Source organism: Pholcus phalangioides, unplaced genomic scaffold (assembly GCF_987345545.1).
Source record: "Pholcus phalangioides strain wild (caught in Gottingen) unplaced genomic scaffold, Ppha-v1.0 ptg000011l_1, whole genome shotgun sequence".
NCBI lineage: Eukaryota > Metazoa > Arthropoda > Arachnida > Araneae > Pholcidae > Pholcus > Pholcus phalangioides.
In genome coordinates, this window is record NW_028301604.1 from 13,444,672 (window position 1) to 13,462,006 (window position 17,335).

The 17,335-nt window shown below is 34.3% G+C and overlaps 1 protein-coding gene across 3 annotated transcripts in view; it reads left to right on the forward strand.

Moving 5' to 3' along the window:
- Positions 1-17,335, forward strand: part of LOC149080080 (uncharacterized) — a 440,318-nt gene that overhangs the window by 405,476 nt on the left and 17,507 nt on the right. For all 3 annotated transcript variants that reach the window (XM_089239054.1, XM_089239052.1, XM_089239051.1), the window contains one exon: positions 5,214-5,436. In XM_089239054.1, coding sequence (XP_089095180.1) covers positions 5,214-5,436 — 223 coding nt within the window. The remainder of the gene's footprint in view (positions 1-5,213; positions 5,437-17,335) is intronic.

A 17,335-nucleotide genomic window follows, 5' to 3' on the forward strand; every position in this document is an offset into this window, starting at 1 on the left:
AGATAAAAAGTGTGCGAGTATAGGAGATTTTTGATCAAATAAAAATAAAAATTCCCCCATTCTTTTAGATACAGAGATATTTTACGATTTTTAAACTGAGATTCAGTGAAATCTAAGACGTTTTCAACATCTTACCGAGATTGTATGTTACAAAATATCCCGATTTCTTCTTTCTGTATCGAACAAAACAAAAAGAAATAAATAAAAACCGATTTATATGTGTCTTTCGAAAAAGACACGTCTACGTATAAAATTGGAGAATGCTGCCAAAATAAAGTCTGATATAGTATTTTTTCTGTAACCTCGTGTCCTCTTTATCGTTCAGAGATAAACTCAAATAAATCTTACACATATATATTTACCGGAGTTTTAATCCTCCTGGACATACATCTTGGTTTTGACTGGACAATACTGGACATGGTATCGCATCCGTGTTTCATTTTGTCTTTCCACTGATCATCATCAAAGATCACATTACCTTTAAACAGTATTTACCGTAAAACTATATTTTTATGGTTGATGACAGAAAACAGCCGGTGTAAACGCATCAAACGTCTATATATAAACGTCTCCATGCAATCTTAAAATTTATATTGATTTATGTCAGCATACTGTCCTTAAAAAAATTTAATCAATTCATAGTTACAAGCTACATCAAATAACTTTAATTATTAAGTCTTCCAGATTAGTATAACCTTTAAATTACAAAAAAAATATGCTGTTAATTTTTTTTCCATTTATCTTTTAATCATGCATTTCTATTAAAAATATATAAATATAACTGTTATCCTTTAAATAAATACATGTATAATGCAATTAAAATTTTTCTCGTTACATCAGTAATAAAAGTACAGCTTGTGTTCTTAAAACAGTTATGTTTATCGTTAGATTTTTTTTCAAAACTAGGTAAATTTTAATCGCAGTGTAAAATTGATTTAATATAGATTTATGTTTGCTTTAGGTTTCCAAAATGATATTTCAGTTATACTCGAAAAAATTTTCAAACTTACTCTCTATCGGAAATAATCTCAATGTTAATGATTAAAATTCAAATGAGCACACCAGATGTATAAGGAAGGGTAAAGCCAATAAACATTTGATTAGATTTTGTTATTGGTTTTTATTCACCGTAAACGCAAGATATTTAAATAGGTTAACCGATTCAGGAAGCATTATTTTTAATTCACTTTTTATCAAAATTAATTACGGTTATAAGACCACAGATAAAGACTGCTACCGCAGGGAGTCTCTCATCAAGGGGTTAGCGCTCCAACCTCTCGATGAGTATAAAAAAAGGCTGCCGTTTGGATTCGGCAATAAATTGTAGGTCCCGGTCTAATTAGCCCTCATGTGCAGAAAATGACCGTGGTGCGACAGAAATTATCAAATGATCAAAATTAATTATATTTACCTTGAATTTCTTTTTTTCTGACACAGTCAGGATAAGAAAATAAATAACGCCCTGTTATTTGTGCACCTTGTATATTTAATTTGGTAAGTTTTTTTTTCCAACGTTTCAAGAGGAAATTCGAATTTTCTTAAAACTTTTCTTTAAAAAACTAGTGAAATTTTAAAATTTGCACAGAAAATTATCAACGCAATTTTTTGTGTCCGTAGAGTAAGAATAGGTAGGATATTGATTACAATATCCCATGCCTACATTTGCAAGAAACTCGTGGCGATTTGATTCTATTCAAGAAGGGACAATACAGAATATCACCAGTGGATCAGGTAGAAACGGAGGCACATCAGTCAGTCCTAAATCATATCCTTATCTAGCTTCGCTTACTTCTTGTTATTCTGTTGTTTTTTCGGAAAGCAATGTCGTGAGCCCTTTTTTCTTAATTGAATGTCCCGCTGTCTAGGAATTGTAGTGTCCATTGGGTGGCCCAAATTATTATAAAAGACAGCAGTAGTCATTCATCTTTTTCGTTCGTGCTTTGTTGTTCGCTCAACGTGAAGAAAAGGGAGGAAAAGCATAGGAGCTTGCTAATCCTAAGGAGTCGATTTCCTGATGGAAAAACATCGCTTCCGCTCCTTTTCTTACCTAGATTTCCTTACCTTCATCGTAATTTTTTGCTTCTTTTAGTGCCCGCTTTCCCTCTTCTGATTCTGTAGTATAAGTCTTATCTTAACAATTTCTGTAGGAACCACAATCTCTTAGATCAGATCCTTCAGTCTAGCCGGTCGGCGAAAATCCTCACATATCTACGTCGGCACAGCTGCAACAATCGGAGCGTCCGCTGCTCTCATGCTTGTTTCTTTCTTTTCTTTTGTATGTGTTTGTGTAAAAAAAAAAAAAAGAAACCTGGAAAACAAGAAAAGACGCAGCAGCAGCATCCATAAGCCGCTTCAAATTACTTGAGCGCAAAACGAACCAAAAGCAAAACTCCAAGATTCGGCTTTGGCCAGTGGGCATCTTAGTAGAAGACGGCAAGAAAATTTTTCCCTGGAGAGGTTTAACCCTCTGTAGTCTATCTTATAGGGTATTCGTCTCCTATCCTTTTCCCCACAGCCCTTAACTCAGCAGCACAGAGGCTATGGACCCTAACAAGATTTGTCAGAAACGGTTCAAAGTCTGAGCTTCTATTTTTTTCAGGTAAAGAAAAAGAATTTATAAGAGAGAGGAGAAAAATATAGAAGAAAAGAGGAAAACTAATAGCGGCTCCCAATGAAAAGGTGAAGAGGGCGGCAGTATGACCAGTTTGTAACTTGCCTTCGTCTCCTGGGAGAATGTGGCATGCAGTGGCGTACACACATATATATATCGGGCTCAAAATAGATCAACATCAGCGCGAGTCTGTCTGTTTCCTTCTCACCAACGCTTAGCTGGAGGGGCGAAGATTGGAATAAGGTAAAAGGGATGATGGTAGGGACACGCTTCATCGGAGAGGTGACCCCAACAAGGACAGAAAAATACCAAAGGTGGACTATATACGAAAAAAACTCTCCAAGAGACAAAAAAAACTCGAAAAAAGAATGGTAAAGAACAACAGCAAAACAAAAAAAAATTGCCAGTAGAAACAGAAAATTGCGGGAGTTTTGACGAAGAGGGTACATTCGGCCTCATTATTTGGTGACAAAGCTGACGAGTTGTAATTTTCATCGTTGTCAACGCGCATGGCAAAATGCAGTTAGGCTTTACCAAACCTCCAATCCTCTACTCCTCTCACACAATAAAATAATAATAAAAAAACCAACATATTTGCTGCCCTTGTGGTCTGAGAAAGCGGGAGTTCTGGCTACAAACAAACAAGAAAAGTGTAGTTGTAGAAAATTGTACCCTTGGAGAGAGAGAGAAAGTCAACAACAGTTTTTTGTGTGTGTGTTTCTTAGCGAGAACAATTCTTTTTATCTTTTAAAGAAGAAAGCGTTTTGTTTCGTTACGAAGATAGTTTGTGAAACACTGAGGAATAGAATAAAATGTCCCCGGGAGGGCTTATTAGTACCAAAGATATAATTCAACCAAACGCGACCTAAAACTTATCGTTACTTTGTACCTCGAACAAAAAAACATCGTTCCTATTTTTTTTTATTATTATATATAAAAATCCATCGGGATCATCTTACAGGATTTCAGACAAACCAGTTTAGCTAAACTGAATTTACAGTGAATGTCGTCTTACCTTGTTAAGAAAAACGACTATTTCAGGTGTTTTATTCCACTTTTGGCTTTTTTTTCAAGGTTCATTTCGTTTCCGTCACTTAGGAAAAAAACAGATCAAACAAACACAAAAAAGTTGTTGTTTTCAAATAACGGTACATCATATAAATACTATATTTTCAATTTTATAACTACAAAACATTATTTTCTCATATTTCACTATTAGGTAGTCTATTATTTATGTATAAATACCGAAAGGGTCTGATTTAGGGACTTTGTGGCCCGGGGCAGAAAACAATTTTGTGTCTCTGAAACATATGTAACTATTGTATAGGAGGAGACTGACTGGGTGTTGTGGCCCTGAATCGAGAGATCTTCTATATAAAATTTTTATTTTTTGCACAACAAATTTACTAAAACATTAGTATAGGGCAAAGCTCTCAACCTTTTTCAGGCCGCGACCTGGTAAATTAAATTTCTATGAGTCAAGGGCCTAGTCTCGAAAATTTTACTCGTTTAAAAGACAATAATCAATCAAAAAACAGTTAAATGCAAAAGTAATTAACACTATTTATATGATTGTGGACTACTATCAGAATAATTAACTAATTAAAAATGGCCAACTAATTATTACAGGCATCTTAGTCCGTAAGATTTTTTATCTCTATTACTATTATCTTAGTCCGTAAGATTTTTATCTCTATTACTATTAACAGACTTATGCGGTTGAGAAACACTGTGGTGTAGGGCAGTGTTTCTCTACCTGTGGTGAACCCCACGGAGGTCCACGGAACAACGGAGTTCCAAGGTTATTATTTTCATTTACTACAATTACAATTAATGAAACAATTTTGTGAAATAGAATTGTAATTACATTTTTTATGATATGCAAAATTATAAAAAAATACACATTTTACATTTTATGGGAGGGTGGTGTTGAAATTGACCTTCTCACGCTAGAGGGGGGTGCCCACGGAACATTGGCCCACTATAGATTATCCGCGACACCAAAAAGGTTGTGTAAACACTGGTGTGGGGGATATACTGAAAGCCATGACTCTTGGGCGTGCCATTATTTATCCTGGCCTATGAAGGCCTTTCAATCAATAAGGCATAAAAAGAAGTTATTGATATAGCATTTCTATAGTTTCTATACAGTAGATACGTAGATACTGAATATACATATCTATCTATTCCAGTGGTTTTAACCATGGGCTCTTGAAGAATTAGGTCTTCATGATCTCGGATGAGAAAGTAATCAACTTATTCCTTTTACATTATTATATGCTTTATTGCCCAGTGAAGAACTCCTTTACTGGGGTACTGGACCTTCGTATTATTTGCACAAAAGTTCCGTTGAACACAAAAGGTTAAGAATCTCCTGATTCTATAGAGTTCATATGATAAAGTCATAAATGTATATTCAACGTATATTACAGCCTGGTGCAGAGAGCTTCACCCTTTGTAAAGTCCAGCCCCGAATACATTTGTATATATTTTTAAGCTCCTTAAAAATATCTGTGACTGATTTATTGAACATAATATAAAAACTGTAGGCATTATTGCGTTGGATAAAGTAGGTTTTTTTTCTTTTTGTCTCTGTTTTTAGATATTCCTCCATAAATCGGCGATGCAGCACCATGCCCGTGAAATTCATCGCGGGGAGGTGAAGCCTCACCAGTGTCAGCAATGCCTGAAGTCTTTTTCGTCAAATCACCAGCTCACCCAACACATTCGCATCCACACTGGGGAGAAGCCCTACAAGTGCTCCTACTGTGACCGCCGCTTCAAACAGTTGTCTCACGTGCAACAGCATACCCGCCTTCACACAGGTAAGTCCCACGTCATCATCACCATCTTCGTCCATTCATCATCACCGTCACTTTTACTTATCTGTTCAATAAAACATGCCCGTCCACTCGTACCATCAATTTTAGTACAAAAAATACATTCAACGCCGCTTTTAGAATCACATGCATAATATCATTCGGGTACGGAACGAACCAATATAGAAAAAAACATGGGAAAAAATTCATTTATTGCAGCGTTTTTCAACCGCGGACCAGTGGCGGTCCGTGACTATGGCATCGGTGGTTCGTAGACAGACTTGATAATTCAATTCGAACTTAATAAAAAATTATTATTCAGTTCTGTTGTAATTGATAAAATTAATATCCATATAGGTTCAAATAAAAATTGTATCTTTATACTTAGGTTCACCATACCTCATGAAGGAAAATGGGGGAAATTGCCATCCAAAACTGGGGATATTACTAATTCTAGCCAAAAAAGGCAATATACGACAAATTTGTTAATTAACGCTAAAATGGGTGCACAGGGTGGGGAAATAAAGAGCTTTATATATATATATATACTACAAGTCGCAGTAAACAAAAATGTATTTGACGAAAAGCATTAAACGATAAAACATTCAATTGACCAAATGATCACATTTCACTGAAAAAGATAAAAGCAATTAGGATCTTAAATATTATACGAGACGTCAGTTATCATCAAAAATGTCGCCATAAGTCAGCAAAATTCCCAATTATGACAAAACTCGCTGAAAAATTGAAGAAAAAACAATGATCTTGACAAATATGGGAGTTGAATAATATTTATAGACATAAATGAGGATTTATAATTATCATAATAAGTATTGAAAACGTTGTTTACTCTCGATTTTAGTGAACTTCACACATTTAGATAAGCATCATTGAAGAAACGGGACAAATGTGTCAAATAATTCGAAACAAACAAAAATACGGGAACGTCCCGTAACACGGAACACAAGTTCGTCGAATTGGTTGAGAAACGCTGATTTATGATAATCGGGACTTTGGTTTATGTTATAAATTTTTTGAGTCGAAAGTGTTTTTCTTTTTGCATTTGAAACTGAGTTGAACCAAAACTTATAAAAAATTATCGTTATATTACCTCCCTATAAATTATCGTTATAAATCTGCAAGACTATGTAAGGCGATCAGACCTTTTTGACAAAAATTTCCGTACTCAGTTATATCCTCACAATATCCAAATCGGGCAGTAATAGCTGCTATGATTCTGTGTACGTGTAGAGCTAGTTTTTTGCAATCTGTTGCCTATTAAGAAGGCATGCTGTGAGGCAAAAAAAACCTTTTTTTCAGTTCTTTGTCAGTTTCTATCAACTAACCACATTCACGATTCCTCGGTCTGAAGACTTCCATAAGAAATCTATGGAACGTACGAACATTGTAAAAAGTATCACAATTCATGATACAGGTTAGACAGTTTCATTCTTACCCCTAACAATCACAAATTCTGAATAAAAAAGGAATATTTTTAGCTTAAAGGGAAAAAAATTTAGTTTCAGAACAATATGAAAAAAAGGTATGATTCAATATTTTGAAACCAGTTACGCGGGAAGGAGAAACGGGGTAGACCCGTTTCCATACGTGCAGTTCGAGCGGGACATATGGTCATCGTATTTACTAGCGGGAGTTATTATTTTTTTTTCAGATATATATATATATATATCAATCGGTTATTGTTATCCGAAACCTCGAGTTCTGGTGTGATCACAATAAGCGGAGTGCACTGTATTCCGCTCTTCATTATTATTATTACGCAATAACAATTACGCAAGAATCAATACCATGCAACCTGACCAAACCGCTCAAAAGTCATTCAAAATTATGACTACAGTCTTATCGCATTCAATATCCATTGATGGAATACATCTGCATCGCGATATCAAAAAATGTTTTCTTGGATTTGATGTAAACAAAGACTACTGTTGAATAACCAAACATTGCCGAATAATCCGGAGAAGCGAATACGCGCAGGCCACATGAATCTTTGAAGATATGATAAGATGGTGAAATCGGGGTATAAGAAAAAAATAGTATCATCATGTAGGTAAAGGGGGACGGGAGTCAGAGAGAGATATCTGCAGGTCACTGGGAAACAATCCTTCCTTGAGTCAGATTTCTCTGTGTAGCAGCAAAATCCCTTTCTTTTCTGAAGGCTTCTTCTTCAGAGTATAACTCAGCAACCATTCTTTCTATCCTTTTCCACCAAGTCTTTTTCCTTTCTTTCTCCTCTCCTGCCCGTACGACAAGGATATTAGCGACCGAAGCCCGGGCTTCTTACATTCTCGTTAAGAAGCCTGTCGTAGAGCGAGGGATCGGTGGGGGCCCCGAAGCTCTTTCGCTGTAAGAAGTACATTGGAGATGACCCCCAGGGTTTCGGAAAGCCATCCATTATACTCGGTCGTGACGGCTGCATAAAAGGGGGAGCTCTCTCTCAGCTCCTTACCCCTCGACAAGACGTAGGGGGGGGAAGGTCTAAGGAATAAAAGAAAAAGGGGCGGCCCATAGAAATCAATGCGCCATTTACTATGCACGGACATCCATCATCGGCTGTCAAATATCTGTCGCTGCCGTGATTTATGGCACGAGAGCTGGTCGCCGCCGTTCATTGGGCCCCCGCTACCCACTGTCCACGCCCAAGGTTGCCGCAGCCACTCACTCCGTCGCCAACGACGCGCCATTCTATTTCAACGAAAAACGCGCCATTTCTTTTTTCGTTAAATTTTTTTTTTATATTGTTTTTCACGATTTAAAAAAAAAACATTCTTTTGTCGCAGAGGAATTCGGCGTGTTGTCCTGATTTACGCTCTAGTTTCGCGCTTGGTACAAACCTAATTTACAATTATTATTTTTTTCTTTTTTCGTCTTAGGAATGCAGCACTTTTCCAAAAAAATAATATTTCCGATTTATATCCGATAGAAATACTTTTATTTCTCATTCATGGGTACTATTTTTATAACCATTGTTATTTTTCACCTATTTTTTATATTCATTCCCTTACAATCTTTTAATTTTTTTTCAAAATCGATGAAAATAAAGAAAATATTGAGATTTTTTTTTTTTTTTATCACATCTAATGGTGTCCTGGTAAAATTTAGCATAGTTAAAAGATTCATTTATAATTTAGCGAAAAATATAAAATGATTTGAATAAATTTAATGATCAATAAATTTTCCATTTTGAGTGCATTGGTTTGTAAACGATCGTAATTCTGTGTTTCATCGTAAATACCTACCACGTGAATGTCTTGGCGCACTACTGTCTTAACCCTTTATCTACCATGTTACGAAAAGTAAAATAAGAAGAAAATGGTATTGAATATAAATGAAAAATATAAATATATAATGATATTATAGTAAAAAATATAAATATACCATGTAATGATATTAAAAAATATGCATCGTGCAAATTATTTGGTAGGCCATTTTTGTTTTAATAGAAGACAAAAACAAATACCGTTTTTAAAGTATTAGTTAGTACATAACAAATAATCTAGCGTGGTTCTTTAATTTAATGTCGGTAGATAAAGGGTTAAGGAAAATATAAATCATTCAATTAATTATATACAATGTATTACAAATCTTTTGTTGTATTCAAATCAAATGTTATATTCTGGATTTATTTTATATTTTCAATAATCAATATATATTCGATAAATAATTGTTTGAAGAAGTAATCATTAGAGTTGAAACTGACATCATATTAAAACAAATTTTAACACAAATATCTCCGTAACAGCAATACTACATAATTCATAAATACTCATAAATTTTATTTATTTTACTCGCTTCTCAATAATTTATCTAAAAATAATGTGAATTGCATAAAAGAAAATCATTGCTAGGAGTTAATCATTAAATTTTTAGTAGGATTACGCATAAAAAAAAAAAACTTTAGTGTTTTTTCTTCAGAAACGATAAATTAACACATTTTCAATGTATTGGTGAAAAACAATAATTACCGAATGCCACGCAAATGTCTCAACGTATATTTAAAATCGCCGGGTTAAATATACGTTTAACATATTTTAGTTATATTTCAAATTCCAATAGGTCTTCAACAGCTATTTAGGAAAAAATTAAAATTGTTATTGAAAATCGAGATAATAAAAAACAAGTCTCAAATGTATTTACATCCTTTTAGATAATGCTAATAATTATCATCATATTAAAAAAAAATCATTTTGTCTTCGCACAATTTGCGTTAAAACAACAAATTAAAGATTAAAAAATATCAAACACGGTTCTCTCAAAAACTATTAAAAATTTGCATTTTTACCAAAATGCCAAAGACTATGGCATTAGGCTATGGGGGTTACCCTACTAATAATTAATTGTAATCATTGATAATAACAATCATAATTGCAAACATTTAAAAGCAAAAAGTGTAAATATCGAATCGAATGTACATCGTTACAGATGTTATAGAATTTTTTTACGTCTCATTTTGTTCAAAAATTTAAAAAATACATTAAATTATATTAAAATATTATTAAATTATTTTTTCATCAAGACTCCTTATTTTCATTCCCTATCCTCATTCATTATCATTATCCCAAGAGAGAAAGAGATGAAAAAGAAGTTGTTTCGTAACTAAATTTGGCGAGTTTTATTCAGCGAAACTTGCCAAGAAGCTAGACGTTTTCTTAAGGGTATTACGTCATAAGAATAGGAGTAAAGAGAGGAAGGGGGGGTTCTCTCACTCTCTGTTATTTCTTTTTTACCACTTTTTCACAGAAAAGCCCTCGTCACTTGTTTTGGCTGTTCTGTGTATGTACATGTGTGTATATGTATGAGAAAAAAATATTTAAAAAAAATTCCAGAATAAAGGAAACAAAGAGAATATAAAAAAGAGGGGGGCACCTTTGCATCGTGGGTAACGTGAAGTGGTTGGTTTTGAACTACTGAACGAGCAAAGCTGTGAAAAGGAATCTTACTGGTGGCCGCTCAACTTGAAACGAAAACTTATATATATATATATATATATATAATAAAAAAGAAGAAAAATAACTTTTTCTTATGCTTTTCTTTCGCCATCGAATCTTTAGTTGCGATTGTAAAAGCACTTTTTTCGTGTTTTTTTTTTTCTTTTTCCTCGTTATTTTTCTTGGTTGTGCTTTTTCTACTTATTTCTAAAGCTGTGACAAAAGGAGGAAATTATATAGTTTTATTTCTGAGAAACGTATATAGCTTATAGGGCGTGGTATATTTTTTCCAACGAAGTTGGCGAAGGTTCAAAATAAAAAAATAAAAACTTGTAGGGCATTTAGGAGAAACTTAGGGAATGTATATGGGATGAAAAATGGTATTCTGGGTGTTTTGAATTGACAACTGTTGAACAGCTACTTTCCGAATATGTTTATTTATGCATGAGTCATGTGTTTGTTCGTTGTATTTGGGAAAAGATCGACGTCTTGTCTTAATCGAACTTATCGTCTTGAACGTTGAAGTAAATCGATGTATACTGTAAAAAGATTCATCATCGTAGGAATACGTCAGAACAGAAAAAAAAAATGAAAGATATGTTATTGGGGGTCCTGCTAAAACATTTGAATTGAAAAGTTTGTGGATTTCGCGACTGTACTACCTAGACGTTCGCTTCGTTGCACTAACACTATATCTCAGGCAAAACCAACATCACTTTTTTTTGTAACAATGTTGTCACAAAATGTTTCAATGAAAAAACAGTTTGAAAACTTTAATTTTTCTTGCAAATTATAGATTGCAACCAGGGCTGTCCAAATCAGTTCACTGAGGCTCTGTGCCCAAATATTTTTTGTATCCTCTTGAGCCCAGATTTTATGTATTTATGGGGAATAATTTAAATAGGTATCCATGCACTCTGTGAGTATCAGTGTTTGCCAATATTCATCTTGTGATGCAATTTTACTCCAAATTTCATTGAGGAATGAGATTTTTCCTTCAAATTATTGTTAATTTTTTTAATGGTATTATTTCTTACTGATGAAAAAAATACTCCTCCTTTTTAAAAAATACCCCTGTAAAAAATTTTGGTTTAGGAGTGAAATTTTTTTTCAAAATTATATTTTCGGATAACGATGCTCAGAATATACAGAATTTGTGAAAAATTGCACAACAAAAGCTATGTCTTCAATAACTTAGGCACCCTGTTTTACATCAGCTTTTCTTGGCTCACCTTTAAGACTCCACTGCTTTGAGAAGTTCTACAACTTTAATTCCTTATTTTATGCATACGCGGTAATTCATGCTGTTTTGGTAATTAATTGTAATTTAGGCTGGGTATTTCATTCCCATGTTGGCTTTTTTTTTTCTTTTTTTTTTGCACATTTACGGTTTTTTTACATAAACAGTTCATATAGCGAAGTTCATTCTTTTTTAATTCGAGTCATAATTAGAATAATTTTTTTTATTGTGTTTGGGCTTTCGACTTATTTAAAAAGTTCAATTATTGTATGCATGCTTTAATTTCGGTTTCGAATTTAAGAAGGTAATTTTTGAAGTTCATTTACGATTAAAATTCGATAAATCAATCTTTTTTTTAAGTAGTTCTCGTAAATTTGTTTTTGTAATTTGTTAAAATTTAGTAAAGCAAAACTTTGTTTTTAATGTGTTCAAAATGTAGATCCTAACAAAGACTAGCATTTTTTTCGCATGTGTCTTATTAAAAGAAACATTGAATTACTATTTTTTCTTTTAACAACATTAAAAGGTATTTTTTGCAATATTTTTCGTATTTTCCAAACCATCTTCAGGAAAAATCTCTGCAGCTCATCATGACATTTTGTTTCATTTTTACATGATTTTACCTCTAACACTTATATCATGCAAATAGATTGGATAGTTTCCAATATAATCACGTAAATTCATGATCGTTCGATAAAATGGCACGGGTGATGTAATGAATGATTCAAAGTTATATAACGTACAATAATTTCTGATAAATAAGCCGCTATCTTACCACACACCAACTCCGGTTATATATCGCCATATGGCCATTTCCAGCCAGTGAAGTTGGGTGGGATATGAAGGTATCATCTATCAGTGGTCGCCCCAGACTCGGTAGGTAATGAATTCTTTTTCTGATGTTCTTGCCCGGATTCGAGCCCGTGGACCTTGATAGTAACCTTCATAGTGGAAAATCTTACCACCGTGCCACCAGAGTTCAATATAATAAATAAGCATCTGGGATATACGTGTTTATTAAAGGAAATGAAGTTTAAAAAAAGAAGAGAGAGTTGAATTTTCATATTTAAAAAATTTGTGCTGACAATTTTTTAATAGAAACAGTTATTTATTTCATTGAAATCGAACACGGTCTATGCTCTATCGCCGTCGGGAAATTGTATCTATTTCCTCAATGGGCTGGACCGTGGTGGACTTTATTAAATGGGAATAGTAATAATAAATAATTAAGAAAATAAATTAAAACAACGCACAGGTACAGTGACTATATACAAGTAGAAGTAGAACATATCAATGCATGATGCGATGACACCAAGTAAACACAGAAATAAAATTCGATAATAAATAAATATATATATATATTAATTCCTAAGCTCGAAATTGGTTGATTCGTGACGGGGCCGGCCACTTTGCGAATTGGCTGATTTCGTTGAATACTGACCCGGCCAGCCAGTTCATGACAATTTTGGACATTGGCCAGCCAGTTCGCGAAGTGTTTCATGATCCCTGACCAAAGCCTGAGGGCAAAAGACATGATTCGGTATCATCGTCAAGTTTGCATATTTTTTCGTGATAATTATGTCCACGTTATGGTAACCCATCAAACCGCATTGACGATGGATAATCATTTTTTCTGCCAAATTTTCCAGAAAAAACTACATGTTTATACAATTATTTTTATTGTTTTTCTCTCAAATTTCACTTTTTTTCTCTCGTCACATAGAGCTAATCCAATATAGCTGCTATGTATATAAATGTATCACACGTTGGCCATTAAAAAAATGGATTTGGCTATTACCAGGTCGTCTTCCATCAGCACATCGAGCTCTGGCCAGGGATCTCCGGCCACTTCGTGAAATGGCCGGCCAAACTCTGAATCATTTCTGCAATTTGGGCTTTGGTCATGAGTTTTGGCCAATTCACGAAATGGCCGGCCCCGTCGCGAATTGGTCGCACTTCGGACTTTGGCAGTAACATATACAAATGGGTGAGAGGCACGCTGCATGAGGGGTGCGCACTCGTAATAAGCGCGTAGGAATAGCCAGTACGCCGGGTCACAAGCGAATCCTGACTCTTGTAGATCTTCTGAGTATTCGTCGTGTGGGTTCATGTGGTCTGCGTTTCTGGTCTGATCCTTGATTATCTGCGGATTCGTTTGTAAATAGCGTACGAGGTCAGTAAATTGTCTCAGAGTTCTCCCTCTGCAAGGAGAAACAGAGAAAATATAGTAATATAGTAGATAATATATATACTGTTTTTATGTAAATATAAACTTTTTCAAGGATAAAAATATTCTTTGAATTAGTGATGCCACGAGAATATGGTATATCCCCTGTATATCTCTTATTTCGATCACCCTATTTCTTGCATGCTGTCGTCACTTTTTTTTGTGTGTATTTTCTTTTATGATACTTTTATTTTATTTCCGACTATATATACATGTGAACATTTTTTCTTCCGTTTGCGTCGAAATCCCTTTGGATACTAGATCACACGCTGTGCAAACAGTTCGGATGAAACGTCCGTAAAAGACATAGAGAACGGGAAAAGGGAATGGTGTTGCGAGTCTAGGGACTTGACAAATGGAGCTTTGACTGCATAACGATCAGTTGTGCCTGCCGCCGTCGGAGCAGAGAGCCTTGTCTAAGAGAAGAAGTATCGTGGCAGGTGAAAGAGTGTGAGTGTATGTGCTGAGATCACGTTGGCTAAGGTAGATCGAGAGTATATATACAGAGAGAAAGCATTTTGACGGAGAATTGAAGAGAAAAGCTGAGGATATCAGTACGGGGCATCAAATAGGCGAACGGCCAGAGTTCGCAGGGCAATGAAATAGTGAGTGACGACAAAAAAAATCGCATTTCTGAAAGAAATTTGACTTCTAAGTCAGGAAAGAAAGGATAGATAGAGAGAGAGAGAGATCGGGGACCTTTTCCCCCTTTTCTCCCACTTTAAAAATTCCTTCAGAACGGATGGATGCATTCGGTGCAATTTAATGGACAAACACCCAGGATACACATCATCTAAAGTTTGTAGGAATAAAATAAACATACTAAACAAACTCAAAGACCACAACAGGTAGCTCAAGAGAACTTTTAAAAAAATGAAAATGCTTCCCATAAAAAAAATATAAATTAAAAACAACACGAGTGAATAAACATTTAGTTCCGTAATACCCTAAAGATAGTGAAAAATTAAATAAATCTAATTAAAAACGCGTTGAGAGAAAAAAATATGCTACCCATAAAAAAATAGAATTGTCATCATCTAAGAATGGGTAGAATTAAGATTTTTCCCCGTGTGAATTTTATACTTTTATGCTTATCTATTACGGTAGAATTGGTGAGAAAAGATGAAGTTTGCTTCATATTATTGTTAATTGCATTTTAGTGCAGTGAAGCCTCGCTACAACGATACTCCACATAACGATAGATCCCTCTACAACGAGATAGATCCCTCTACAACGATATTTTTTCGAATCTTGTTTGAAATTGCCTATAGTTAGGGCTGGACAAACATCAATCACCAGGTCATTATGACGACTTAAAAATTGGCAATGGCGAATAAAATTTTCTTTGCATCGTTAATAAATTGCAGGCGGAAAGCAGCACAAAATGTTTGGACTTTATAGTAGCATATTTGCCAAGATATGAAAGAGGGTCAGTATGCCTGAAAAGTTAAAAAAAGCATTATTTTGCATCTTTTTCTTAGGCAAAAATTTTTTCCTGGTGCCTAGATTTTTTTCCATTTGTCCAGCTCTGTTATAGTCTAATACTAAACCCCTCTCGATGTATATACAACGATATTTTTTACTACGATAAGCCCCCCCCCCCCCATAATGATATTTGTTGAGGAGATTATGAAACCGCTCCAACGATACTTTTTTACATATATATATCGTTCGAAATATCTTACAATATATTTTTAAACTCGCCACATATTTTAGTCCATCTGACGACGTCTAATGATATTGGCGTTCGGTACCACACACCTGGTAACCGAAAGTGCTGATGAATTTTTTTTTTTTTTTTTTTTTGGTATTGCTATTTTTTGCGTGATAGACTAAAGTGTATTGCAATAAACCTCTTTACAGAAGCAAAACACACACATTGACAAACTGAATTTCGTTTATCAACTAATCAATTAAAATTGTTTGCGCCGAATAAATAGACAAAAGCGCATGTTTTGGGCGTACTAACAACGCCGTTTTATAAAAGATGCCAACAGAAGCATAAATTTGATAACAAGTGATGATAATGTTCTCTCGATATAACGAATATTCCAATACAACGATATTTTTTCTTGGTACACATAATATTGTTATATCGATGTTTCACAGTAATTTAAAATAAATGGATTGATTTTCTGATTAAAAATATTGAATTCTCTTTACGAAAGGGGAGTGGGGTGTTCACCGTTATGAGCTCTGCAGTGTTGATAAATAGAATAATTTAATGAATAAGTCTATAAATAGTTGAAGATCTATTTCGGCCAATTTCACTGATACGACTATAACAAAGTGCTCGAATAAATTAATGAGAGACAAAATTATTTCTAATTGATGTCTTCTGCTTAATTATTATTATTCATGGTCAGGATAATGGGTTACTTAAGAAGAAATTAACGAAAGAATCAGTTTGTGGAAGAAGTTTTATGATGAATATTTTTGTAAACATGTTCGCATAACGTAATTTTCTTTGGAAAAAGAATACTGTTACTGTGAAAATATAATACAAGCACTTTTGTATTTTCTGGTGATGTATATGATGACGTGTGTGGTTCAGAATACTGTCGTACAAAGTAATGTAAATCTTTTGCATTGGGTTTGTGGAAATTTTATATTTTTATTGGAAAAAGTGTCTCAGGGGCTTAATAATCATATATCTATTTCACACAGTGATTACTTCATTCGGGAATAATACTCTAATTATTTTTGTTGCCCTTTCATTAGTGTTAATTTACCCAGAACCTAAAGTTTTAAGGTGATTTCAGGTACCTATACTTCCACTTCTCTCTCTGGAATTCGAAACCAGACATGTCAGTCCGAATTGAATCATTCTACAGTAGACTCCCGATAATCCGAAGTGAACGCGACCGAGACTACCTCGAATTACTGAAAACTCGGATTATTCGAAAAAACGATAGAAAACAACTTTCAGGGGGGAAATAACCTCTCTATATTTATTTTATAGTAAATATATCGTGTAATAAAAACAAAAAAATACAAGCTCTATCCCTGTGCCACCGAGCTGGGTGGAACTTATCCTCTTTATCTGATGAAATTGTTCAAACTTGTTTTCTTTGGATCTACGTATTCGTATTTAGTCTTACCTTTTTAATTCTTGATTCACGGGCTTAATTCATTAGATTAGATTCGTATTAGATCTTTAGTCTACATCAATGTCTTCCTTATAACAAGAGTTCCCGATATGAAAATATATTTATTTTTACACTATAAATTTACTATAGAGGAACCTGCGAAAAATTCTGGCCTGAAGTGTCACCGAAGACCCCAGCATAAGTATCACGATCCCCTTTAGTCATGGATGGAGATATAGGGAGAAGTTCTCTTCAAACTAAAACTACTGGCACATTCCTAATAAAAATGAAGCAAAATTGGTTCTTGGTAGAAAGAGTGGGGTTTTTAGAAGGAATTTCCGAAAATTCCAGTGTCTCGTATTATCCGGAACCTAGAACTTTTGGATTATTTTTATTGCCC